Source organism: Amborella trichopoda, chromosome 5 (assembly GCF_054954075.1).
Source record: "Amborella trichopoda isolate Santa Cruz 75 chromosome 5, AtrichopodaSantaCruz75HAP2 v2.0, whole genome shotgun sequence".
In the NCBI taxonomy this organism is placed as follows: Eukaryota; Viridiplantae; Streptophyta; class Magnoliopsida; order Amborellales; family Amborellaceae; genus Amborella; species Amborella trichopoda.
In genome coordinates, this window is record NC_142340.1 from 8,967,985 (window position 1) to 8,983,034 (window position 15,050).

General features: G+C 35.8%; 1 protein-coding gene across 2 annotated transcripts in view; it reads left to right on the forward strand.

Moving 5' to 3' along the window:
• Window positions 1-12,301, forward strand: part of LOC18443727 (Amino acid dehydrogenase family protein) — a 29,730-nt gene extending 17,429 nt beyond the window's left edge. Inside the window, exons 7-15 of one of the 2 annotated variants that reach the window (XR_016055871.1) lie at window positions 4,923-4,994; window positions 5,130-5,185; window positions 5,630-5,715; window positions 6,001-6,091; window positions 6,187-6,355; window positions 6,451-6,542; window positions 8,169-8,249; window positions 10,309-10,382; window positions 11,820-12,301. Coding sequence is in view for 1 of the 2 variants with exons in the window: in XM_011628565.3 (XP_011626867.1) it covers window positions 4,923-4,994; window positions 5,130-5,185; window positions 5,630-5,715; window positions 6,001-6,091; window positions 6,187-6,344; window positions 6,451-6,542; window positions 8,169-8,249; window positions 10,309-10,382; window positions 11,820-11,895 (786 nt within the window). In the remaining variant the exon portion in view is untranslated. The remainder of the gene's footprint in view (window positions 1-4,922; window positions 4,995-5,129; window positions 5,186-5,629; window positions 5,716-6,000; window positions 6,092-6,186; window positions 6,356-6,450; window positions 6,543-8,168; window positions 8,250-10,308; window positions 10,383-11,819) is intronic. The other variant, XM_011628565.3, reaches the window with a different exon arrangement.
• Window positions 12,302-15,050: the final 2,749 nt, after the last annotated feature.

Consider the following 15,050-nt stretch of genomic DNA (forward strand, 5'->3'; position numbering starts at 1 on the left):
CTTATGTTGCCCCATTAATAAGTTAACATATATTAAAACATTGAGTTATGTATAATTTAGGATAGGCAGCTTTAGTGAAAGGTCTTAGGCTCAAGCTGCACTGGGGGCAAGCCAATTCTTCTTATCGATTATCATATTAGAATGTTACCCTCTTTATTCTTGCAACAAGAGCCTTTTTTACTGTCAGTTTTGTCTTTTTGATTTTTACATTATATCAATTTTTACCCATCATTTTTCTATTGTTCTCTTTCATACCTCTCTCTCCACGAATTTTTATTTTATTTTTATCTATGTAAAATCTCACCCCACAAATAAAGGGATTCATACCTCACCTAATTACCTGGCTTTCCTAATTTCATGCACTCCTCCACACATCCATGCCCTCTCTCTCTCAAGCACTTATATTTTATTTCTATATAAATTTTCATCCACAAATAAAGGCAGGTTATGACTTCTTTCTTCTTGACTATACAGCAGGTCAGCTGTATCACTTTAGCAAGTGTATCATTTTTCTAGCTATATAGCTGTTGTATCACTTGAACACTCTTCTATTTTATTTCTATCTAAATTCTCATCCACAAATAAAGGATTTATACCTTACCTAAATTACCTAAATATTTAAATCTATAATAACTATACGTTAATCTCTCTCTCTCTCTCTCTCTCTCTCTCTCTCTCTCTCTCCCCCTATTTTCATGGGAGTTACCTCTCTCTCCATGCATTCATTCACTTTCTCTAGAGCACTTTTGTTTTATTTCTATCTAAAATCTCATCCCCCAAATAAGGGATTTATACCTTACCTAAATTGCCTAAATATCTAAAACCTATAATAACTTACCTAAATTACTTAAATATCTAAAATCTATAATAACTACACATGAATCTTTCTCTCTCTTCCTATTTCCACCGGACTTGCTCTCCCTCTTGGCTAGGAGTCTGTATATCTTTCTCTTCCACTGAACCAATGCTCTATCCTCTGAATCATTGATAAAGAAAGTCCATCATACTCCATCCTTTCTCTGTCTCTATCATAGCCATCCAAATTTTTAGGGTAAAACTCTACCTCCCTCTAATTTCAATCTCTCACTCTGTCCTCTTCTATCTCACCCACATGGAAATCCCATAAATCTCTCTCTTTCTCTCTCATGCCTAGAATGTTCCAATAGGAGCCATTCATTATTGTATCATTGGTTTGTTTTTCCCCATGATATATTGTATATAATACTTTAATGAGACCTGTGAAACAGGTGCAACTTACTAATATAATATTAATGCAATATTCGAGAACTCAGCTGAGTCCACTCGAACTCAGCCGAGTTACTTGGACTCAGCCCTTTGCCGAGCCGAGTACTATGGTACAAACTTGGGAAGATTAAAAATTCATAAAAATGAAAAACCTATATTTTTTTGTAAAATCAATGACTAAAGATTTGTATGTAACTTTGATTTGAGTTTTTCTTGTCATTTGCCTTATTTTATAGTTCCCCCTTTTCTGAGTTTTTTTTGAAACGGTTCAATTTTTTCTAATCCTCCTTTTATATACTTTTTCCATCTTATTGGGACTTCAAATGTCGTATATAGTTTGCCCTTTACTATTTTTTATTTTCAACAATTTTTATTTTTGGTTTTTGCCCTTTTCTCGGCCTGTGCACTACTTGGCCGAGTCCGCTTGGACTCATCCTAGAGCGGACTCACTCCATTAACTAGTCTTACTTAAGACCTGAATCCCGTGCTCGATGAGAATTTTGGGATGTTGTATTAACATGTACTGCATGTCCCCGAAGGCCACATGGATAGAGAAGTGCTGATACATACTTTTATGCATATAATTCACTAAACATGTATGGAAAAAGTTTGTACAAGGTTGCAACCTTAAAATGTAGAATTAAGGATGCACTTCAAAAATCCATTGGAAAATGTTGTTTTAATGTTGAAAAACCCTATAATTAATCATCTCGACATCGAGATGTATGAATATGCAAAAAAAAAAGGATTCCTAGTCCCAGAAATAGTTCATCTTGCAACATATTATCTAGACCGTCCATTTTCAAGATTTTCATATGTTTATGGATCTACTTGATTTTAACCATTTTTGGAGTTTAAAACTTTATAATTAGATATGAAAATAGATTTTTAGATGATCCTAATAATTTTTTACACCAAATTTATATGTTAAGATAAAATTTGGATGTGCGCCTTAATTGGATTGTTTAAGGTTGCAACCTTATAGAAATCACACCCAACATGTATAGTCAAGGAGTTGGGGCCATGTCTTTATGTGTTGATATGTGTTGAAGTGTCAACATGTATCGACATGCGACATGAGAAGAAAGTGGAGTAACACAAAAAAATACTGTCATATGCCTTTCCTTTTGGATGCTTGGACCAATTGCTATCGTTCCATTATTTAAAGATAAAAATGATTTTAAGCTTGTCTTTTGGATTAAGATAGATATACGTCAAATAAGAAGGGGCAAACTTTGTCACCCCTGCTACACCAACTCCCTCTTATTTGTGAACTCCCTCATCATGGTTGGAAATTGTGTGTGGTTGCATATGACAACATTAGTGACTTTTGTTTTCTTTATCATGGAGTCCACAATTTTTAACCTTTTTTTTTTTTTTTTGAAGTAGTTAGCTGTTCTATTCTATTAAGGTAAAGAAAGGTACAAGTAGTAATTTTAAAGGCTTCCCACATACCGGGATCTCCCACAATTTTTAAGTTTTTAATCGTCTCAAGCATGAGGTTGTTGTAATGCACCGCACAAGGTGTCCAAAAAATATGTGGCATCTTCTCTCTCAAGAGTGTGGCAATCAATATGTTGTCTGCAACCATATTTGTAGCCACTTGGATGACATAATACTTACTGGCCACCTCCTTTATACACTTGTCCACTATGTTGAAAATGAACTGTAATTTTATGTTTCCTCAGATGCATCAATGGAGTGTAGAAACGTTATTCCCATTGTACGATTCACCCTAAATTTCACGATACTTTTCCCCTCCTATTTGTCCATGAATCAGTTGTTAATGTAACCCCATTATCTCCCTGAGCTCATTAGGAGTAGGGCCCTTCAACATGGAAATTGACCCATTGCTTCCAACCTTGAATGGAAGCTCTTCAAACTAGTTGCTTCGAAGGAGATGCTGCTTGGTACATCCATTGGGCCCTGTATTGACATACTCGATCCCTATCTTCCTTCTTGAAGCAGTTGTGTGTATTAGTTTGCTTCTTTTCTCTAACGAAACCTTGGGATCAGGGGTAGCATAAGAATCCATAGGCCTCTTTGTGCTAGGCTTCTTCTGCCCCTTCTACTAATTTCAGTTGAACCCAGCTCAGGCTCCCCTTCCTGAACATAATTGTATGTATCTTCTTCTTCTCAAAAAACATTCACTGACTTCCACAATCTTCTCGTATTATATTTTCCTCTCTTTTTTCTTCTTTTGACCGACTTCCAAATGGGCCAACGTTTCTCTCCTAATTTCGACTTGTACCACCTTGCATGGAGGGGTTACATTGCCTCTAATACAAGCCAAATGTTTCTTTACTTGCCAATAATTTAGACGTTTTCACAGAACTTGCATTCCACCCTATGTTTATCGTTTGGATCGTGGAGGCATATTTCCAACCCCGGATCATCTTGTTTATTTGAGTTTATCTGAACGGGGAGATGACATTGCTACTAATTCACTGACTCCAACCTGAACAATGCCCAAACCAAAATGTATTTTTGAATAAATACAAGGTGTAACAAATCAAAACCTAATCTGAAATAAAGTAAACAAGCAAAAACTTAAGTATTGAAAGAACTTGCTAAACTGAAATCCAATTTTGAAATAAGCAATCGAGAAACCAAAAGCCATACTAGAAAAAAATTACAAAACAAAAAGGCTCCAAATCAAAAAATTGGGACAGAGAGATTACAAAACCAAAACCCAAAAAAGCCACTAAACTACAACTAAATATTGAGAAAAGTCATCAAGAAACTCAAAACCGTATGGGAAAAAAAATTACAAAATCAAATGGTCCAAAATGGGAAATGGAACTAGAAAAATAATCACAAAATCAAAATTCAAATTTTTTTGGAAACCAAAACCAAATATTGAGAGAATTGATCAAGAAACCCAATCCCATACTAGAAAAAATGCTACAAAACGAGAAGGTCTAATATCAAAATTTCAAACTAGAAAATTATTACAAAACCTAAACCTAACATAAAAAATGTCAATAAACCCAAAACAGAAACCATCTTGAAAAGGGCCAACAAACCCAAATGCATACTTAAATTCTCCCCAAAAAAAAAAAAAAAAAACCCAATACTGAAAAGTATCAATAATGGCAAGCACAAAATCAAAATAAACTAATCTTCGAACCTAACCAAAGCTGGCTCGAAGCAGCAAGCTTTGGCCACAAAACGCTCTCTTTGTGTCTCGCAATCAATTCCTTTCTATCCTTTATGATTTTGCAAGAACATGAAAGGATGAAAAATAGTTTCAATCTTGAAAAGAATTGATCTAATATTTGTTTTAAGAAGGGCTTCCCCTCTCTAAAAGCTAAAAATGGGCTTTTGGAGGGTTAGAATACACCTCCACCCTACCACTCAGCCTTCTTTTAGGGGGAGAATGACCATATTTGCCCATGCCCAAGGGCCTCAGTAAAGATCTGATTTTCAAACACAAGGATCTGATCTTTGGCTTTAGAGTCAATGGGGCTGTTCCATATTCATGCTTTTTTTACTGACATGGATAAAGATGTAATCTATCGAGTAATGCTTATTCTCTGCAATCAAAAAGATCTCAAACTGTAATTTGTCAATTTTTTTGAGCTCTGAATGTGAAAATTTCTGACTAATGACTTCGCCTGCAACTGCCTCCCAGCACCATTATATTAGAAGTCATTAGGTTTTTCTTACTTTTGCAGGGAAGTTTTACAGGGCCTAGAAATTTCTGGTCAGGTTCTAGCCTTCGGACTGAAGCCACAGGCTATGGACTGGTAACTCCTAGTACTTGCAAACTTTTCAATTCACCTGCAGGCTAATGATTTTGGGTCCTATCTTGGAGTGCAAGTTTCTATTAGTCTTTTATTCTGCTAAAATGGTGTAATCCTCACAACCCTGGCTTTTTGCAGGTTTATTTTGCTCAACTTATAATTGCAGACATGAATAAGGATCTTAAAGGATTAAGGTTTCTAGCTCAATCTCATACATCTAGTCCAAAAATGATAATAATCCCATTCTTTCTTTGTGCTACTCTATACAGCTGTTATTTTTATAAAATCTCTCTCTCTCTCTCTCTCTCTCTCTTCCCCCCCCGAGGTTTCCTGTTAAACACATACATGCTGTAGTGAGTTGTGTGCCTTCATTTGTTGAATGGCTGTATGTCCATTTCCTTTCCATTGGTTATCATCCATTTTCTGATTATAAGCACCCTGAACTTTATATTCTTCCCAAGTATCCAGGGCCTTACAGGGATAATCCACTAGCTTAATATTCTCTCTCCAGGACTCTACTTACTGATATTGATATGCTCTTTATTTTTACTAAATGGTGCTTGGTTAATCAGCAAACATATCAATATCTATCACAAATTGCTCTAATTTTTTTTTTTTTTGTGAATTTTAAATTCCAGATGTATTGTGAGTGGTTCTGGGAAGATAGCAATGCATGTTCTAGAGAAGCTTATTGCATTTGGTGCCGTGCCCATCACAATATCTGGTATCCTTTAGTTTTTTTGTCTCGTTTTAACTTTGAGATTGACTAGAAATTTACTTACAACTGTCCTGGCTGTGCCTATTATAACTTCGTTACTTATTTATTAATCAGTGATGCATCAACTTTAGATAGGCTTGTTCTCAAGATGTCTTGTGCTTGTTGTGTTTTTCTTTTTTTCTTTTTACTTTTCTTGGGGAAAGTATATACAGTTTGTGTATTGTATGGCATGGTATTTCATTCAAGTGCTTGCAACTAGTTTTGCAGCACTGAATTTTTGTACCTATGCAGATTCCAGAGGCTATTTATGTGACGATAATGGATTTGACTTTCACAAGCTTACGATCTTGAGAGATCTCAAGGTCCAGCAGAGAAGCCTAAGGTCAGATATTGTAGCCAGATATGTTGATTGTGTAGCCTTATTTTATGGATATTTTAGTTTTAAACTGCTGAATATGACTTATTTTCAATTTGCAGAGATTACCTAAAGTCTTATGCTCATGCGAAGTACACTGATGAGGCAAAACCTTGGAATGAACGGTGTGATCTTGCATTCCCTTGTGCATGTCAAAATGAGATAGACCACTCTGATGCCCTAGCTTTGGTTAATTCGGGTTGCCGTATCTTGATAGAAGGTGTTCAGTAGGTCATGACGTAATTTCGTTAATATTTTACTGTATTTCTTTCTTGCTTTGGCTCAAAACTATGCCAATATTTATTTATGCCTTTCTCCATGTCCAGGTTCAATTATGCCTTGTACCCCTCAAGCACTTGATGTCCTGAGGAAAGCTAAAGTTTTGATAGCACCAGCAAAAGCTGCATGTGCAGGGGGGGTATGGCTCTATTCAGTTGGCCCAACCTATTAAACTATACAATTAGCTGCGGATTAGATTATGCTTCTTCAGATTACTTTCCTTTTCATGCATGAGTTCTATGCCTTAGATTATCTTTCCTGATTATTTATACCTAACCCCCATGTCATTTTAAGGATTTTTATCACCTTCAGATGCCATAAGAAAATGGACTATGTACTCAACAATCATGAATTAAACACTATACTAGACTTATCCAATCTTATTATATACGGATTCGTGTTTTGTGCTTTTTGTATGTTCTGCATAATTAAGGAACATGGAGCTTGGAGTTGTTTTAAGTGTCCTCTACTTGTTGGTCTTTCCTTAAAGAAACATATACTAGTATTAGTGTTTTGGTGATCTTGAAGTTGATCAAATTTTTATATTTGATCGGCCATTTTACCCTTTTGGATATCCTGGCGTATTTATCTTGAGTGAAAACACTTTGGCCTCTAGGCGACCTGTGTCCAAGCCTTTCCCCTTACGTGATCCTGTATTAGGCAATTGGGTTGCTTGGCATGTGACCCTTGTCTAGGCTCTTGCTTGACATGCTTTTTAATAACATTGTTGTCTGCCTTAATTTATATTGGTCACATTTTTCTTTGGGTTAACCTTTGTTAAACAACTTCACAGCACCTGAACCAAAACATAGTTCTCTCCTTGTGGGAAACATCGCACAAACTGGAGTATCATCCATGTGGGAGAGAGCTATATTTGATGCAATCATACACCGACTTTATTGATGCTTGCTCCATATAACCATCGACCTGAAACGTTTGCGCCCATCATCTTCTTGTAGCCAAGATGCTTCAAGCTATTAATGATTGAATTTTAATACAACTGGACAGTTTCTTACAATTGTAGTGTGTAACGGAATCGGCACTCAATTAGAAGCCAACTGCTGGATGTCCTTATGACATGAATCCTCCGAAATTGATAAATTAAGAACCGGTAATTGGGCCACTGTTCATTTAAAAATTATTTCGACACCATTTAAAAAATGATTTCGACACCATTTAAAAAATGATTTCGACACCATCTTTTCTTGGACATCAAGCTTTGTCAGTGTTATTATTTAAGAAAGATTATCAGGATATTTAGCTATGCATTTGATAGACCTTGCCCTAGTTGGTGTCACTTTTGGTAGCTTTTTGTGCTTCTTGGGAGCTTGGTTTAGTGAATTCATTTTGTCTCCTTGTTCAGTTTGTTCATTGGTAGTGAATTGGTACCAAGGATAGAGAGTCAGAATATGGATTGAACCATTGAACAATTTGAAAGGTTTAACATCATAAAAAAAAAAAAAAAAATCTATTCAACAGTTTGAAGTAAGGTGGACTTTTTAAACTTTCCAGGAAGTTCCTGACAACATTAGTACACTGAGCTTTTTCCTGGAAATTGAATTTTATAAATACTTTTTTACATATAAAAAAATTTTGTTTTCTTTAGGTTAATCAAGAAAAAATATATATTTGGATCATATACTTGAAATGGGCAATTAAAACTTTTATGTTATTTTTTCTTCTGTGGGCATTGTTTGCCGGAAGTTATTATATTAAACATTGTTGGGAACCCATTCTGACTCCATATGAAACATTGTAATTGCAGGTTGGAGTTGGGGAACTTGAACTGAGTCAAGACTGTAATTCTATACATTGGTCCCCCGAGGAGTTCGAGAATAAGCTCCAGGTATTTCTGCTGTCTTATGACCCATATTTGGTTGTGGTATGTTCCTCGGAATAGCCTTCCTCAATGAAGTTTTTTTCACTTTAGTTCTGCTTGGTCCCTGAGAATCCCAAAAGTTCATTTGAAAATTATGACCAAATCCATAATAAAGGGTCCCATGGTTTTTGGGATAATGTTTGAGAAATTTCCATTTGGATATCTGGAAAAAATTACTAGGAAATGGTTTTCCCGGGATATTGCCAATTTCCACAATTTGGATCCAAAATTGGAGGTGGAATTGGTTCTTCCAAAAGTTGTATTGTCTATTTTGAACCCAAAATAGAGAAATTGGTCTTCCCACAAGCTAAAAAATTAATTACTTATGGAGCCAAGCAAAAAAAGTTGAAAGGAGCGTATTGTTTGCTGGGGCCCAGATAAAAAAGGACATTCTCTTCCATCTGTCTCCCTTCCCCCCCAACCACCTTTGCTATCCCAAAACTCTCTCTCTCTCTCTCTCTCTCCCCCCCCCAAAAAAAAGGAAAAGGGGGGCAATTCATAGAAATCTCTTCATACTTCCATTTTTCTCTAGCCGTTTCCTTCTCTCTCTCTCTCTCTCTCTCTCTCTCTCTCTCAAACATGTTTTGCTCTCTAGGGATTCCTTGTATTTAACCCCTTTTCTAGATAGAAATGTATTTTCCATGTTGCATCCAGATTTATCGAAACAGCAAGACTCCATGTTACAAGAAATGTTTTTGTCAAGAAATGTAGTTGCAGGAAATAATTTTTTCCAGACAATTTTTCTTCAGGGATCCAAACGGGATCTTAATCTATTCACAAATTTATATCCCGAACTGAAAACCCAATTGTTGCTTGAGTTATTTGCTAACAAGAGGGAGGGAGGAGATTTGCTAACATGCTTGTAGCCATTTATATGATGAGGTTATTAGAAAAATGAAGAAGAGTAAATGCAGTAATTTGGACAATGGAAAAGGCAAAGAGGGGGGGGACTGGGGGGGTGGTTAATGTCTTTTTTTTCTAACTTCGGGGGGGTCTTTTGTGAGCTTTTTATAGGTTGGGGTTATTTGGGATTATAATTTTAGAGGGAAGGGGTAGGGGGGGGGGGGGGTATGGCAGTTTTAGTTTAAGAATATTTCAGTAGGGGGCTGGGGTGTCACAGTGTCCAACAACACTCACAGCTGACCATTCATTGTGTATTTTGTTGCAAACTCATCAACGGATTCAAGGGAGGGAGGAAGGGGATTGCAGACATGCTCATAGTATGGTTAACTTTGTTATCTTATCTATTCTTTGGCAATAAAATATCCTTGCCCTATATGGCCATTCCATTTGCCAAGAGTGGTGACGAAAACAAAGTAGAAAGAGAGGGGGAGGGAGGGCGGAGGAGATTTGTTGACATGCTTGTAGTGTATGGAAATTTGTTATCTTATCTATTCTTTGGCGATAAAACATACCTGCCCCATACGGAAATTGATTTATCATTTGCCAGGATTGGGGAAATACGACCACTGATGCATTTGAGTTGTGCATTTGAGTTGTTCTTGGTTCATAAAGTACTTTTGTCAATTGCCCTTGGTAATAAAAAATGTCATTGCTTAGAATTGAATTTTTAATGATTTGTAGTAATTATGTCAAAGTTATCTTGGTATGTCAATAAGTTTCTTGATGCTTTGGGCATGCGTGTAAAGACTGACAAACATTGGTGAGAAAGTTAATGAAGGGAAACTGGGGGATGTTAGTCATATTTTTAAAATTTAAGGGGGTGATAGTTTTAATTAAGTATATCTCATTTGGGGTCTCACAGTGTCCAACGATGCCCACAGCTGACAATCTGTAAAATATCCACCGTATACTTTGTAGCAAGCCCTATTAAGGTTTTGCTGGTTTCATTATGTTCCTATGATTTAAGATATGTTTTTGCATATTCTCAGACATGACAACTTAACACTATCTGAGATTCTGCAATTTTCTCTTGTGCTTTTCAGTATTTCCTCATCAATACCAACTAATGTAGTGAGTGTTGAAATGATGCTTCTGTTACTGATGTTGATTTGATTCTTGACAGGAATCTATGAAGCAGATATATCAGAAATCCATGAAGGCTGCAAGTGACTATGGTTTCCTTAAGGAGAACCCTGAGTATGTCTTCCTCCCCAAACCCACCTAAATGAGATGTCTTTTGGCAGCATGTGTTAGTGGAGCAAGGCACATCTATCTTTCGTTGTTATACACCGTTAAACATGTATATAGTTGGATAATCATTTTCTCTATGGGAAAGTATATAATGAAACCATTTACTTTTAGTACAAGGCGGTCACAATTAATCTTGACGATTGGATGTGAAATTGGGTGGCAGCATTTATTTCATTGACCAAGCTCAAAGTTCAAAAGAAATTTTCTCGAACTTTGTGACACATCCAAGCTATCAGATATCACATCAGATGGTTGTAAATAATTGTGACCTTCTTGTATCAAAAGTAAATGGTCTCATTGTATACAATCCCTTTCTCTATTGGCAAGTAATAGAGAAATAAAAATAAAAACGAAATCAGAAGCCCTCAAAGATTTTATACCTCTTTTTCTTGGACTTAACAGAGATTTGGTTAATTTTCTGTCTGTAGTTAGTGTGTGTATAGTTTTTGGGAGTCTAAAACCATGGAAAGTTGTTCCAAATATTGGTAGAGTTATGAATGTTATGTGAGTCTTCTTTCATTCTTAGAAACAAATGACTTGTTTGTACAGCTTCCATCAACTTTTTGATTTTGGGCATCTCTCATAGAAGCCTGGCATTGTACCATTGAACCAAAGGCCACAGCCTGACGTCAACTATTCCAGTTCTTCTTAAATTACTCTGTATATTATGAATCTTGTGATTAGTGTTTTAAAAATCATCAAGCTGGCTCAAATCAGCTTTGGACCAGTTTGAGTCCCCAACATAATCGGGACTCAGACCAGTTCACCCCTAAAAATCATATTTTTATGAGTCAAATGTCATAAACAAATTGCTTTTAGGTCAATTTGAGAATCCTAAATCATGTTTAAATTTTTGAACAACCAAGATTTAAATTTCTTTTAGTTTATTTTTTATTTTCTAACTTCATGGAGACCTCCTAGCTGGTTCACTGAGAGACAGTGGGTGACTGGTTTGTCATGTTTAAATTTTTGAACAACCAAGATTTAAATTTCTTCTAGTTTATTTTTTATTTTCTAAATTCATGGAGACCTCCTAGCTGGTTCACTGAGAGACAGTGGGTGACTGGTTTGTCACCCACCGGTCGTATTTTTAAAGTATTGATTTTGATTATGTGGGACCTTGCTGTTTATGCAAATCAATTGATTAGTCGCAAGTATAGTGTTCTCGTTATGGTTGAGAACTAAAGGATTGTTGCTCATCACATGAAGCACTTAATTTGCTGATAAATTTCATTTTAATTACTAATTTTATTGGTAATTGACATGTCTTTTCTCTGTCTTAACACCTGGGACCTTGAAGTTTATGTCAATATGTTAATTACATTTGATTTTCAATTTATGACCCATAAAAAATGGTTTTCTTGCTCGTACATTTTATTGCAGGGCTTTAGTACATGGAGGAACCATTTCAGCGTTCTTGAATCTTGCACAAGCTATGATTGAACAAGGTCGTGTTTAAGTACATATCCAAGCAATCAAGGAACTCCATCAATTGATGATGCTAGTACACTGGACTCTATCCGGCAGTCATGGTAATAACTCTCATCGGTCAATCTTGTTTAGCTTGAGGAGTCCAAGATTGATTCACAGGAAGAAGGCTGGATGCGTAAGCACCACAAGGTTTCGTTGAGTCTGTTTGATACTCCTCCACGGGTCTTGCGGCAAGCGGCAAAAATGTAACATAGTATTATATATGTAACTATTGGGTATTCTATTTCATTGAGAGCTGAAGAAAGAGATCCATTGTAGAGAGACGGGTCTTGTCATCTGTTGCCGAAGCACAATACCAGGCACTGTGTTCAGTGTTATGAGGAAACCTTTTTAAGTTATAATAAGATGTATTCTTTGAGAATGCTGTTTCACCATTACGAGTCCCCAAAGCCCCAACATATTATTCAAATCTTTGATGATTTTTCCTTTGCCTTGTCTCTCTAGTAGAACATAATTGCAGTGCAAACACTTCTCTGCTGACTTTTCCTGGACTTTCCATTGAGGGCTGAAGAAATATATTTTAAGAAAGTGGTTGGGATCTTGTCAAAGCTGTTGCCAAGGCACAAACCCACATTGCAATGTTTAGTGTTACAAGGAAACTTATGTTGTAGTAAGCTGTATTCTTAGGGACATGGTTTTACCCACCCCCTGAAGGGCCAACACTTCCTACCCCCTCCCTCTGTCTCTCTAATGGAACTAAAAAAATAAAAGGGCTTTAGTCCTGGGTTAACTTTCCTTATAGTAACTGTACCTTAGAGCCAATGTGCCAGCTTCTAGCTCCCCCTTTCCTTGAGGAATAGCGTCATGATACATTATGTGATGCGGTTTTGTATAGAGCCGAGACACTAAACAATCAAAGCGCACTTTTAAATAGTGTTAAGAAATATAGTTTCAATACTGGAATTTTTTGTGAAAGTCTTAAAATATATTTTTATTTTTAATTATAAAATTTAAAGCTTAAAAAATAGTGTAGACCGAGCAAATCTATGAAGACTTGAAAATCTTGAAAATTGACGGTCCAAAAATACATTACAAGATGCACTATTTTCCAAACTTGAAATCCATTTTTTTCTCATGTCTATGCATCTTGATATCAAGATGATTACTTAGAGGATATTTGGGCATCAAAACAATCTCTTCTAGTGAAAGTTTTGAGATGGGCTCTAATTTGATTATTTAGAGCCTCGGCTCTATATAAACTTTTTCTTTATTCTATTGATCAAGTTTAAACTTCAAAATTTTTTTTTCGAACTTTGTGACGCATCCAAACTATCAAATTTCATATCAAATGGTTGTAAGGAATTGTGACCATCTTGTATCAAAGGTAAATGGTCTCATTATATACAATCCCTTTTTTAAATATACTGTGATCCTAACTTTTAGAGTATGTATAATCTTTAACATGGAGATCATGTGTATGAAAATAATAATAATAATAATTGATAACTAGAAAAATTAATTATATTAAAAAAACATTTGGACAGTTAGTTAAATTGTTTTTAGATGGACCATCTATTTGCATCATCCATCTTTACGATTGATGCTTTATACCTCTTGAGCGCATATTGTAGAAATGTGGTCCAGCCTGCATGAAACAATTGTTCTAAGTAAAATCCAATCAGAAATTTAACAGAAAACAAAATTGCAATCTTCTACTAAAATTTTAAAATATGGGAAAAGTTTTTATACCTCCTCTATTGCCTAGAAGACATATACTTCCCCTTCCATCTAAACATCCAATTTAGATCTAGTGAGCCAATAACCATTTGATCAATATCCAATTTAGATCTAGTGAGCCATTGACCATTTGATCTATATCCAACGCCTTAGAGTATTTTATTTTTATTTTTTTTCTACAAATTATATGAATATAAAATTTAGTACATGCATGGTATGCACCTAAAAAAAATATTTTCGATAACATACAACGATTATCAAAATAAGCCTAAAACATTAAGGGTTATTTTAGTAAATTTATTTTATTAAAAATATTTTATTTATATTTTTTACATGTACAAGTTTAATAGAGTGAACTCCTAAAATTTGGCGACAAAACAATTTGGAAAAATAAAAATAAAAAAATAAAATAGTGTAGAAACATGATATTGTGATTGGGGGCACCATTTAGAATGGACAGCTGGATTGGAGGTAGTATAGAAGTTTATGCAGTAGGGGAAGCATAAAAAGCTAGCCCTTAAAATATCACCATCGGTTTTCTAAATGTTAAAAATGGTAATAAAAATCTCGCCCCTTCGAGTTTCAGCAGAAAGTGTTGAAACTTCAGAGTAACTTTTTGAAAGTGAGAACCCCTTATTTTTATAAGAGTAAACTTTTTGAAATCAGTGATACAATTAAAAATTACATAGCACCGTTGCCTTATCGATTCTTCAAATTTCCTCAAGTTGCTAAAATTTGTTGCTTGGATGGTTTTACACGGAGAAATCAGTCCTCGCATCTTATTTTCTTTTACTATGAGTGGGAATGGGTCGGGTGAAACCCAAACCCAACTTGGCTAGTTTTTAGTTGGACCAGCCAAACCAGACCCAAGTCAGGTCCAAGTCAATTGGACCCCACTTGGGTGGATCAGGGTCTTTATATATAAAAAATATAGTATATTATCTTAGACAATATACTTAATATTATTATATATTTATACCACCAACATATACTGGGTCAGGTCAGGTTCGATTGACCATGACCCGGATCAGACCCAACCCAAACAAGATCTGAGCCAGACCCAAACTTAGACCCAAACCCAGGATGCATCAAGGTCAAACAGACCAAGGCCCTACCCTTCCGGTCCAAAATCTAGGTCCAAAACTGGACCCTGTTGGGTCGACCCAACCCACTTCCCACCATTGTTTCGGCGACACCCACCCAAACCATGAATTTGTAAATAGAGAGAAATGGAAGTCCACGATTTCCGCACTTACATGCATGCAAATGCTAAGAATTAGGTGACAAAACAGCTAGCCCTAGCTCAATACCACCTCAGGCTAATGGCATAAAATATTAAAGGAAAAAGTTGCAAGGCATTCACTTAAGGCCTGTGCCCCAAGCTACATGTTATCTCTTTGTTCCTTTTCAAGTTTCAACTATTCCTGCTCCCAGTGTTGGGTTTGA